The 13,781-nt window shown below is 37.2% G+C and overlaps 1 protein-coding gene across 1 annotated transcript; it reads right to left on the reverse strand.

Annotated features, from left to right (window-relative positions):
- Positions 1-12,810: 12,810 nt before the first annotated feature.
- Positions 12,811-13,466, reverse strand: LOC114268196 (small ribosomal subunit protein uS12y-like). The gene is made up of 2 exons (XM_028209316.2): positions 13,329-13,466; positions 12,811-13,254 (listed from the first exon to the last, which is right to left on the reverse strand). Exons 1-2 carry the CDS (start codon positions 13,449-13,451, stop codon positions 13,114-13,116), a joined length of 264 nt encoding a protein of 87 aa, XP_028065117.1. The 5' UTR covers positions 13,452-13,466; the 3' UTR covers positions 12,811-13,113.
- Positions 13,467-13,781: the final 315 nt, after the last annotated feature.

The raw sequence follows: 13,781 nt of genomic DNA on the forward strand, positions 1-13,781 counted from the left end.
TGGCCACTAAGTGGTCTAATGGTAATTAAGTCAAACTTAAGCAATCTATCAATATTTAATCTAATTTAATCAGTTTTCAGATAAATACACCATAAAATCACATTAATTATGAGGATCATAAAACATCAATCAATTCCCGGCTTGGCCGCCGATAAGGCCTTCAATTAGCAGTTTAAACATAAAACGTGAACAGATCAAGTAAACAATCAAACAGGTAGAATACAGATTAACACACATACTCAGTCAATTCAGTTCCAGTTTTCAGTCAGTCAGTTCAGTACTTTAATCAGTTCAATTATCAGTCGTAATCAGTTCAGTTTGACGGTAATCAATGTCTATCGGTAAGCAGTGATGAGGGTTATTACAGTCTCCCCTCCTTATAAAGAGTTTAGTCCTCTAAACTCGAGTTACCTTCATTCTGGAAGAAAACAGGATTCAGTGAAAACAGTTCAGGATATCTTTTAGCCATGTCCTCTTCCCTTTCCCAAGTGGCATACACACCACCATGGTTCTGCCAGTCAACTTTTACCAGCGGGATTTCTTTGTTTCTCAGTTTCTTGATCCGTCTGTTTACAATCTGTATAGGCTGTTCCTCGTAAGTGTAGTCATCACTCAGCACTATACGAGTAGGCTCTATTACATGGAGGATCCCGGAGATAGTCTCTCAACATAGAAATATGGAAGACGTTATGCATATGCTCCATTTCAGGAGGAAGCGCAACTTGATACGCCACCGGATTGATTTTCTCAATAATCTCATATGGTCCAACGTATCTCGGTGCTAATTTGCCTTTGACTCCAAAACGAGTCTGGCCTTTCATTGGTGTCACTTTCACAAATACGTGATCATCCACTTCATACTCTCTGTCTCGTCTTCTGACATCAGCATAACTGTTCTGTCTGCTCTGTGCAGTTTTCAATCTCTGTTGTATCAGTTTCACTTTCTCAGTTGTTTCATAAACAATCTCGGGCCCAAGCAAAGGCCCGTCTCCAACTTCTGCCCAGCAAATCGGAGATCTACATTTTCTGCCATACAATGCCTCGAAAGGCGCCATACCAATACTTGAATGATAGTTGTTGTTGTAGGCGAATTCAGCTAATGGCAAATGGCTTTCCTAGTTTCCCTGAAAATCAAGGACACACATTCTCAGTAAATCCTCTAGAGTTTGGATGGTCCTTTCTGACTGGCCATCTGTCTGAGGATGATAGGCACTACTCAGTCTCAATTCAGTACTCAGTGCAGTCTGTAGGCTTTGCCAAAACCTCGATGTAAATTTCGAATCCCTGTCAGAAACAATGGACACAGGCACTCCATGCAGTCTAACAATTTCATCAATATAGAGTATAGCCAATTTGTCCGCATTATAAATTGTCTTAACAGGTAAGAAGTGAGCAAATTTAGTTAGTCTATCAACAATAACCCAAATCGAGTCCATACCTTTACTGGAGCGAGGCAATCCCACAATAAAATCCATAGTGATATGTTCTCATTTCCACTCCGGTATCGGTAAGGGCTGCAATAAGCCTGCGGGTCGTTGATGTTTGGCTTTAACTTGTTGGCAATGAAGACATTTCGATACAAATTCTGCGATTTCTTTCTTCATTCCCGGCCACCAGAAATTCAATTTCAGGTCTTGGTATATCTTCGTGTTCCCTAGATGGATAGACAGTTTTGAATTGTGGCCCTCTTGCAGAACTCTTCTTCTCAGTTCAGTATCATTCGGTACGCACAGTCTTTCTTGAAATTTCAGTACATCATTCTCAACCTTGAAACCTGGTCTAGGTTTAGTTTCTCTTTCTTCGATGATCTTCTTCAAGAAGTCATCCAGTTGCTGTTTCTCTTTAATTTCTTTGATCAGTGCCGGTCGAGCAGAAATAGCAGCTAAGGTTCCACCTTGTTCTCGCAAAACAATTTCAATTTCAGATTTTTCAAGGTCACAAAGCAGCTCTTTCTGTCCAGTGAGTAAACAGGCTAAGTTTCCAATTGATTTCCAACTCAATGCATCGGCAACGGTATTGGCTTTTCCCGGATAGTACAAAATCTGTAGGTCATAGTCTTTAATCAGCTCTAGCCATCTCCGCTGTCTCATGTTCAGTTCTTTCTGTGTGAAGAAATATTTTAAACTCTTGTGGTCGGTATATACTTCACATGTCACCCCATATAGATAGTGACGCCAAATTTTCAAGGCAAATACCATTGCAGCAAGTTCCAGATCATGGGTCGGGTAGTTCTTTTCGTGCGGTCTCAGTTGTCGGGAAGCATAGGCGATTACTCTCCCATTCTGCATTAAAACACACCCCAAACCCTTATGAGAAGCATCACTAAACACAGTATAACCATCCGTACCTGAAGGTAAGGTCAGAACAGGTGCAGCCACTAATCGAGTTTTCAACTCCTGGAAAGCAGATTCTCTTTGGTCAGTCCAGTCAAATGATATCCATGATAAGTAATCATGGATTAACGTTAATCAGAGGCTGGGGTTGTTACAGTCTTCCCCCCTTAAGAGAGTTTGGTCCTCCAAACTCGAATTACTTTCATTCTGGAACAACATTGGGTCCAATGGGATTAAATCTGGATATCTCTTCATCATGTCTTCTTCGGTTTCCCAGGTTGCATATGTTCCTCCGTGGTTTTGCCAATCAACTTTTACCAACGATATTTCTTTGTTTCTCAATCTTTTGATCCTATGGTTCACAATCTAGATAGGTCTTTCCTCGTAGGTGTAATCATCTTTCAAAAGCACGTGTGTTGGCTCAATGACATGGAGCGGATCTCTCAAATACTCTCGAAGTATCGATACGTGAAATACATTGTGCATATGCTCCATTACCGGTGGTAAAGTTACCCAATACGATACTGGATTGATCTTTTCAAGGACTTCATAAGGTCCAACGTACCTTGGTGCCAGCTTGCCCTTAACACCAAACTGAGTTTGACCCTTCATCGGGGTCACCTTTATGAACACATGGTCCCCAACTTCATATTCCCTATCTCTTCTTCGGACATCAGCATAGCTCTTCTGCCGACTCTGTGCAGTTTTTAGACGTTGCTGGATCAGTTTCACTGTCTCGGTTGTTTCTTGCACAAGTTCTGGTCCTAACAAAGGTCTGTCACCTACATCAGCCCAACATATCGGATAACGACATTTTCTTCCATACAAAGCTTCATAAGGAGCCATTCCAAGGCTTGAATGGTAACTATTGTTGTACACAAATTCAGCTAATGGCAAATAGGTCTCCCAATTCCCCTAGAAGTCTAACACACACATTCTGAGCATATCCACTAAAGTTTGGTTAATTCGTTCAGTTTGTCCATCTGCCTGTGGGTGATAGGCACTACTCAACCTTAGTTCTGTTCCCAAAGATTGTTGCAAACTCTGCCAAAATCTCGACACAAACTTTGAGTCTCTGTCAGACACAGTAGATACTGGTACACCATGCAGTTTCACAATTTCGTTCATATACAAGTTAGCCAATTTATCCGCATTATAAATAGTTTTGACAAGCATAAAATGGGCAGACTTAGTTAAACGGCCTACAATGACCCAGATAGAGTCTATACCTCGGGAAGAACGAGGCAATCCCACAATGAAGTCCATGGTAATGTGCTCCCATTTTCATTCCGGTATTAGGAGGGGTTGTAGCAAACCAGCGGGTCGTTGATGTTCAGCTTTAACCTGTTGACAATTTAGACACCTAGCCACAAAATCTGCAATACTCTTTTTAATTCCAGGCCACCAAAAATTCTGTTTTAAATTGTGATACATTTTCGTGTTCCCCGGGTGCATGGCAAACTTACTACTGTGAGCTTCGGTCATCACACGTTTTCTCAAATCACAACAATCGGGTACATAAAGACGGTTTTGAAATTTCAGCACATCATTCTCAAACACAAATCCCGGCCTCGGCTTTGAATCAAATTCCTCTATGATCTTTTTCAAGTATTCATCTTTGCATTGTTTTTGTTTGATCTCGTCGAGAATTGTAGGTTGAGCGGAAATAGCAGTTAAAATCCCACATTGTTCTCGTACGTCAATCTCAACCTCCTTCCGTTCTAGGTCATCTAGTAGTTCTTTTCGATTAGACAGTAAACATGACAAATTTGCACTGGACTTTAGGCTTAAGGCATCCGTTATGGTATTCGCTTTCCCTGGGTGATATAAAATCTGCAAATCATAATCTTTGATTAACTCTAACCATCGCCTCTGTCTCATGTTCAATTCCTTTTGGGTGAAGAAATATTTCAAGCTTTTATGATCGGTATACACCTCACAAGTTACCCCATACAAGTAGTGACGCCATATTTCCAAAGCAAACACCACAACTACTAATTCAAGATCGTGCGTCGGGTAATTTTTTTCGTGAAGTCGGAGTTGTCGAGAAGCATAGGCAATCACTTTTCCATTTTGTATTAATACACACCCCAAACCTTTGTAGGAAGCATCACTGTAAACTTGAAACCCATCAGTACCATTAGGCAAAGTTAAAATTGGTGCAGTCACTAACTTGGTTTTCAACTCTTGAAAGGATGCCTCTCTTTGTTCATTCCAATCAAATGACACATTTTTCTGAGTTAACTGGGTCAATGGCATGGCAAGCATCGAAAAGTCTTTCACAAATCTTCGATAGTAACCTGCAAGTCCCAGAAAACTTCTAACTTCTGTCACATTTGTCGGTTTAGGCCAATCCACAATAGCTTCGATTTTTTGAGGGTCAACAGAAACACCATCTTTGTTGATTACATGGCCCAAAAATGCCACACTGTCAAGCCAGAATTCACATTTGGACAATTTAGCGTATAATTTCTTTTCTCTCAAGGTCTGTAGAGCAATTCTCAAGTGATTCTCATGTTCTTCCCTGCTTTTGGAGTAAATCAGGATATCATCAATAAACACAATAATAAATTCCTCCAGAAATGATTTAAACACTCTGTTCATAAGGTCTATAAAGGCAGCAGGTGCATTGGTCACCCCAAACGGCATTACTAAAAATTCATAATGTCCATATCTAGTTCTAAATGCAGTTTTCTTTATGTCTTCAGCCCTAACCTTTAACTGGTGATACTCAGATCTGAGGTCAATTTTGGAAAATACTTGGGCATCCTGAAGTTAGTCAAACAAATCATCTATTCGGGGCAGAGAGTATTTGTTCTTGATAGTCACTTTGTTCAGTTCTCGATAGTCTATACACAACCTCAAAGATCCATCATTCTTTTTGACAAACAAGACTGGAGCACCCTAAGGTGAAGTGCTCGGACGGATAAATTTCTTATTCAGCAGCTCCTAAAGTTGAGTTTTTAATTCTTTCAATTCTGAGGTAGACATTCTATAGGGGGTCTTGGAAATAGGTTGTGTTCCCGGAAACACCTCAACAGTGAATTCAATTTCTCTATCAACTAAGTCCCCAGGTAAGTCATTCGGAAATTCACAAGCAACAAGGATAGTTTCTACATTAGTTTCGTTAGATGATGCAGTCAGTATACAACACAAGTAACCCCACATCCCTTCCTAAGCAGTTTTCTAGCTTTCAGAGATGAAATCAAATATAGGGGAGGAACTACCCCATTCCCAGTAAAAGTAAATTCAGGCATACCCGGTGGTCTAAATACAACAGATTTACTTGCGCAGTCAATGGTAGCACAATATTTAGTCAACCAGTCCATTCCCAAAATGCAATCAAAATGATCAATGTTCAAGGGCAATAAGTCAACATATAACATCATATCGCCAATCATAATATCACATGCTGGATAAACATGAGCACACATCATAGAACCCCCAGACGACGTAGATATAGATAGCACATATGTCATAAGTTCTAATGGTCTAGTCAATTTCTGAGAGAAAGCATGCGATACAAAGGAATGTGTAGAACTAGAATCTATCAATACACATGCATTTTGAGAACATACAGAGAGTGTACCTGACACCAAAGCATAGGTGTTTTGTACGTCACCAGGCACTAAAGTGAACACTCGACCTTGTCTCAGAGGTTCTTGCCCAGTATTGGTTTTTGCATTTACTTTAGCCGTAGAGGCGGATCCAACTGAACTTGTCGCAGGACAGCTAGTATTCTCAAACTTGAGTGGGTAATCTTTCACTACATGACCTGACTGGCCACATCAGAAACAAGCACCGGACACTCGGTAGCACACACCCCTATGCCGAGCTGCTTGTAGACCTCGTGTTTTGCTTCTTACTGACAAAAGACCGGCCTCTTCTAAAACCAAACCCAGGCCTCTTTCCTTTCTAATCCGTTTGTATAGCTGCTGGGGCTTTATTTTGTTTCATAGCGGCTATGGTGGCTTCCGCCATTAGGGATCTGTCTAAAACTTCCACATAAGTAGGCAATTTCAATACGCTTACCTGATCAAACACCTCTAAATCCAGTCCACCTTCAAATTTTCGTGCTTTCTTGTAATCAGTATCCACCATATATGGAGCAAACCGTGCCAGTTCGGTGAATTTGGCTTCATACTCTGCTACAGACATCCTTCCCTGTTTAAGTTTTTGAAATTCAGACACTTTCCGATCCCTGAAACATTGGGAAAAATATTTATCATAGAAGACCGCATTAAACTGTGCCCACGTCATATTCCCATTCCACTTCGAATTAGTAACCACTACCTTCGGGCTTCATCCTTCAGAGTATAAGTGGCTAGGAGGACTTTCTGGATTTCAGAACAAGGAAACACTTCATATAGCTTCTCTATTTCAAGTAACCACGTCTCTGCTTTCAACGGTTCAATTCCACCATAGAATGTCGGCGGTTTCATTTTCATGAATTTCTGTGTCATGTTGATGATGTCATTATTATCTGCTTCGGTCTGTGCCGGCGGAGGTGGAGGGGGCAAAGGTTGCTGTATTAGCTGTTGTGACAAAGTTTCAGTCAATGTTGCAAGCATTTGTTCCATTCGGCCCATGCGAGCCTCTGAAGATTCATTTACATCACTTCCTCTTGCTATAGAGACATCAAACGATAATAAACATAGGCATAATCTTATTCGTTTCTTTCAATACATTAGCTCAAATTTACATTTAGTTTTCACATTCATTTGGATTACCACACACTCACACATGCAGATGGAATGCCCCTAACTCTTACTAGGACATCCTAAGCTCATATGGACCTGTGTGTGCGGTAGGATATGTGCTCTGATACCACTCTGTGACGACCCAAACCCGCCTCTGTAGGTTTAGCATCGTAACCGACCAGTAATCCGTGGATTACCAAAGGCCTCTTAACAGATAAGCACATAGTAAGGGGCTGCGGAAGCAATTATACAAAATAGACAAGGTTCAATGAGCTGTGATAACATACATGGGACAGAAGATTTCAAAACTTGCATATACATAAGCGTGTTGGTCGAAGGACATCAATATTTACAAAACATTTACAAAAGTGTAATTCCCAGGACCCGACTTTACAAAACAGACAGAGACTAGCATAAGTACAAAAACAGCTATGTAACTAGACTTCGATCGGAACCTCCTCGGGAGGCACAACGGTTGGCTGACAAAAACAGAAATGAAGGCCGTCAACTCTGGCCCTGATCACGCGCCGGCTCACCTACATACATAATATAAACTGTGAGCGAAAACTCAGTGAACAATAACAGCGTAAAGGGGTTTCAATGAATGAGTCCGTACAGATTCAGAAATCATAATTTAGTTTCGTATTAAATTCATAATTTGTCCAGATCATATACAGAAATTATGAGGTATGCTTAAGTATACGTGATACATCTATTAGCATTAACAGAGCAGATACAGAATAGATGCAGACACGTAAGGGTTACGAATAACCAGTTCCATAAAGGAACCTCCGGATCCAAGTAACAGAGAGTAAACACGTTGAGCCCCATGATGGAGCCTCCGATACAGGTAACAGAGTGCAAACATATTAAGTTCCATGATGGAACCTCCGATACTGGGTAACAGCCAACAGATATCACATGATGCTAAGGTTGTCACGAATATATATCAGAAATTGGACAATCATTCATTGTACAGAACGTATCATTTTAGAAAACAGATCTTAATTCATCACACAGAAAATAAGTAAAGTTGAACATAGCTTTACTATGTTATTACTCACAGTTGGCCTTGAGACAGATAGACGGAACAGATTGGTCAAACGGTACGCGACACGTGATCTACATAACGCATAACAGACACACACTTGAAACACACGTTCTAATTGTACATAACTTACTTCGTTGGCTCTTAGTGTGTTTCTAACCTTTAATCCTCATTAAGGAGTCTTAAACATGGCCTAGGAATGCCTAGGATGGAATGAAGATGCAAGAATGCATTGGAAAACATTTCTTAAAACTCGTTAAAAATAAGGTCCACGCTCGAGCATGGGTTTCCTCGTTCGAGCAGACATGCAGACAATGAAGCTCCGCTCGAGCGTGACTTTCCCCGCTCGATCGGACTGTAAACTCTTGAAAAAGTACTGGATGCATTATTTTCACGCTCGACAGACGCTCGACCTCCGCTCGAGCGTGAATTCCCTCGCTCGAGCGGACTGCAAAACACACAAACTTCTAGGTATATGTATTTCACGCTCGAGCGTAAACCTCGACGCTCGAGCGGAGTGCATGTACTCAGAGTGCACGCTCGAGCGTAAAGTTCCACGCTCGACCGTGGATCAAATTTCTAAAATTTCTAGATTTTATCACCAAGCTCAAATTCGACCTTTGAAGCATCAAACTCAATTTTCTGGGCCTATAATTTGAGGAAATACATGAAAACTCATAATACAACATGTTTAAAGAATCATTTCAAGAAATCATGGCCCAAGAGCAAATCAATTATGCACAAACTCAACTTAAACTTTGTAGGTGACCCAAAACATGACATGCATGAAATGATTTAAGCTTCAAGCCGCCAAATCATGATCAAATGTTACCAAATAACATGAAAATCATTGTTTTCCCAGAGTTAAAGTGAAATCAGAACATGCATGAGGGAATTCTTTGAAAATTAAACTCAAAACATGGAAGTTTATGCATGCATGCGTGGATTGACTTAATTCCCTCCAATCCTAGCTCAAACCTTACATGAATTCAATTAATTTGCTTGAAACCTCACAAAATCTAGTTCAATTACACAACCAAGAGCTTGTGTCTTACCTAGTGACGTGAATTCTCAAGGGTTGAAATTAAAGTCCTCTAGTTCTTCATAATTCACCAATCATTCTAGCAATTCCCCTCTTATTGAATTCCAATCTTGAACTTAAGGCTCCAATTCTTCAATTCTCTCCCTCTCTTACGTTTTTGGGTCTTAGAGAACTCAAAGGTGCATGTAAGATGGAGAAAGGAGTGAGTGGAGTGTCAAAGCGGCTTGTAGGGTAGCAATTAATCCAAAAGTAAGCTAATTGATCAAAAGTAAGCACATAGCATTAATTAAATCTAATTTAATCGTTCTGAACTGAATTTTAATTAAACCTACCATAAAATTCTATAAATCCTAACTAGCACATAAATCAAGTCAATTTCTAATTCGGACGCCGATAAGGCTTTCACTTCGCAAACCGAAACTAAAACGTGAACAGATCTTTCTACACCTAACAGATATAGACACAAACAATGCATCACACACATGCAGTTTAATGTAGAATTCACCTCAATTGCTAATTAGGCATAATTAATCATAGATTAACATTAATCAGAGGTTGTGGTTGTTACAGTTATGTTATTAGAATATTACATTGTAGTGTTAAGTTCTTATTCGTAGTATGGGATTTGTTCCAGAAGAATGAAAAATTCAAAACCTCTATAGTGTGGATTGTCCAAATGTATAATTTCACATTTGGATAATCTCATTTTTATCCCTCAAAAATTAAATCCAAACATGTAAATCACTATCCTTTTGTGTAATTTTCACTTTAACGGGTCCTTTGGATTTATAAAAAAAACAATAAACAAAAAATTAATGATTAAACAGTTCACAAGATCACATTTGAAAATTTATTGATACTTCACCTATTAATATATTGAAATACATAAAAATATTAAATTATTTCTTAGATGCATGCCCTACTTAGATTGACAATACAACATTTGCATAAAGAAGTTTTTTAAAAATAAAATTTTTACTTAACATTGACTAAAAAGATAAAATGGATTAACCATAATATAAATTGAAAAGGAAATATGCTAAAAACTAGAATCCAAAATTTTAATAACTAAATCTTTATGTAAAAAAAACAAGAAAAAGTACTTTTGAATAAAAATTTTACAACATAAAAAGTTTGCAAAAACGCCTCATTTAATTTAATTTAATTTTTTGTTGCTAAGGGCGGAAAATTGTTGAGCCGCCTCTTTTTGAAATAAAATTTCATGGTGGATAACATCAGTGGCGTACCTATGTACAATTTTGAATTTTTTTTTACATTTATTTAGTATAATGTGAAATTTTTGAGAGATTTTTATAAATTGACACCACTAAAATTATTATAAAATAAAAGAACACAATATTTATTATATTTTTATTCTATATTTTATTTATCATTTAATGGGACATACAAGTAAATGGTTGAATACTAACTTGTGTAGAATCCATTACAACAATCATTGTTTATGTGATGAACTAGATGATTAATAAAGTATATTATGCGGTTTAGCATAAACTTTTCACTTTAAAACAAAATATTTAAGATTATGGTTTTCATTTACAAAATCATGCTTGTGATGTTTTTTGTATAAATAATTTTTTCTTTTCTTTTTATTTATCAGAAAGTAAAACTTAGTTGAGAAGAAGCATCTTTCTAAATATGGAATTCTCAGTTTTTATTTTTTTATATTTTTTTATGGGAAAGCACAATGCTTAATAGATTGAATATTCGACAATAAGTTGTTCAATAAAGTATTTGGGAGTACAAAATAAATCCCAAAGAAGATAAAGAGAACCTCCATAAAGGGAAGATATGTGTCTCTACGAAAATGGGGGTGTTGTTGTGCCTTCAAGCACAGCAAGCTGTTGTGCCACTGTCTCGGCATCGATCTTGATACTATTTTGATTATTCGAACCGCTTATATTGTAGGATTTGTAGAGTAGAGTATCTGTATCCAAAATTAAGTTAATCGAACATACGTAACCACATGATCAAGGCCTTAAAAATATATAATTTATTATCAAAATCATGTTTATCGTATATTTTTTTCAAAACAAATGTGGTATTGTTATATGGTTACAAATGTCCAATTTGCTTCTTCTTCTTCTTTTTTTTTTTATTTGTTTTTTATTTTATGGATGATCTACTTAACGAACCTTACAATATAAATGATTTGGATCATTGATATAAGCTTGGTATCAACCTACACAAGGGGTACATCAGTTTGTTGTGCCTTCAAGGCACAACAGCATCTCTCCACATAAGGTAAAAAAACGAACCTCCACGCAGGGAGGAGAAAACCTCTATGAAAAGAGGAAGTCTCTACATAGAGAGATGTTATGGCAATACACACACACACACACAAAGAGGAAGAAGAAAACAAACGATGCCTACCAAACAAACAATATCAATAACTTTCACGATCCATTCATCGTCGCAACCAATAACTTTCATACCTTAATTCCCGTCTCTACATTGTAAAATAAAACATTATGCATCTGAGGTGGTTGTCTAGCATATAACAACGCATTAAACAATATCGGAACTCAATCATGAATCAATTCTAAGTCTAGATCTAAAAGCTTCCTCAGAGGCAAATTGATGATGGAGGAGAGAGGAGAGGTAGTGACTAGCATGGTAAATCTCAGGAGAATAAACATAAGGGAGAAGAAGGTTAAAAGCACTCTCATCTCTCCCCTAAACCGCAAAGAAAGATAGAGCGACTAAGGTTTCTTACAAAGAGAGGGAATAAATATGAAATTCTTAGTTATTTACAAGATTTATTTTTTTTCTCTTTTTTTCACAGAAAGATTCATTTTCTCTTCTCTCATTAGCTCTATTCAATTGATTTAGAATCGTGTAGTCTCACTTTCTTTAATTTTAGTGAAGTAGTAAAATATATTACTCCTTAAGTTTTGTTGTGCATGTGATTTAACAAATTTAATTATTTTTACAATAATATTAGAGAGTCGTTATTTCCATTTCATTTTATTCTAAATACATTCTCTTTTTTGTTCTTATTATACATAGTTATATTAATATATATTTTTTTTACTTTTGCACATATACCTCAATTATTGAACTATTTTAGTAATTATGTATAATAAAGACAAAGAAGAGAGTGTATTTAGAACAAAGTAGAGTGGAATAGCGACTCCCTAATATTATATATGATGTTACAGTTTATATATTATTACGTGAAAGTTATTTTGATAAATATTGTAAACCTAAAAATATAATGTAATGACTTCAATGACAGTTAATTGAATGACACTAGAGAAGTGTTCTGGCTATTGGATAGCATTTTCTTTTTTGGATTACATACTTAAGAGCATCCGTATCAGGCTTATTATATTAGTTTCACTACTAAAAAAAATAGTTTTTGCGACCGTCACAAGCCGTCGCAAATAATAAAAATACAGTCGCAAAAGACCTTTTGCGACGGCCCATGCGACGGCAAATGGGGGTCGCAAATGTGGGGGTGGCAAATACTTTTTGCGACGGCAAACAACGGTCGCAAATGATTTGCGACCTTCTAAACTACTTATGGCGACTGCTATTTTCCCGTCGCAAAAAACAAAAAAAAAAATGCTAACATGTTTTTTGGCAACTATCTTGTTACCGTCGCAAAAAAATAAAAAAATAAAAAATAAATAATAAATAATAAATAATAAATAATAAAAAAAATAAAAAATGTGTGTAAATTATTGAAGCCATTGCATTTGAGTCTCAAAATTGAAGCCATATGTGAAAATTATTACAACTAGAAATAGAAAAAAGTTCTTTTAGACACCATTATTAGCATGTCAAAATTAGGAAAACACAAGAGGCCACACAAACCCTAACACAACAATCTAAATTTCAGATGAAATCTTTCTTAGATCTAACACAACTACAAGATACCACAACACTGCTCAAACAATCTAGAGCACCATTCCAATACTTCCAACAAAACTACCAAAAGACAGAAATAGACAATCTCCGCGCACAAAACTAAGACCTTGGCTTCTCTTTCTTCTCCTTAAAGAGAGCCAGAAGGGAGACACCAGATACCTTCACGACCTTGAATCTGACACCAGGAATATCTCCGACAGCATGCCTCTTACGTCCAAATTCAGCAATCAACACCTCATCCTACAACAAGAAATGTTTTAAGGTTAAGTCACCAAGGATGACTACAAAATGATCATCTTTTGAAGAATACTTACATTCTCTTCAATGTAGTTTAAGCAACCGTCGATTGGGACAAATGCTGCAATCTTCTTCCCATTTCTAATCAGTTGAACCCTAGCACATTTTTGGATAGCAGAGTTTGGATTGATAACTACCATATTTGATCATAGGAGAATCTAAAGCATGCATAAGAATCATAGAATATGGGTTCCACAAAGAGTCATGAAGATGTAAATTGCCTATGGTAAGTGTAAGTGGGCAATGACTTGTAACTATGTAAACACAAGTTTGTCTTAATGTATTCTAAAATACTATCAGAATTGCTATAGAACAGTCCACATTAGATCAACTTCATTTTGTCATTTAATGAGTGCTGCAGTTAGATATTCATCCAATAAAAGAATTAAGAATGAGACTCAGGAAACATGAAAATTCACATAAAAATATATTCAAGAATGAGAATCTGCACAATAAAACATAATACTAAA

This window comes from Camellia sinensis, chromosome 3, assembly GCF_055761805.1.
Source record: "Camellia sinensis isolate YWXY chromosome 3, ASM5576180v1, whole genome shotgun sequence".
NCBI classification, from domain to species: domain Eukaryota; kingdom Viridiplantae; phylum Streptophyta; class Magnoliopsida; order Ericales; family Theaceae; genus Camellia; species Camellia sinensis.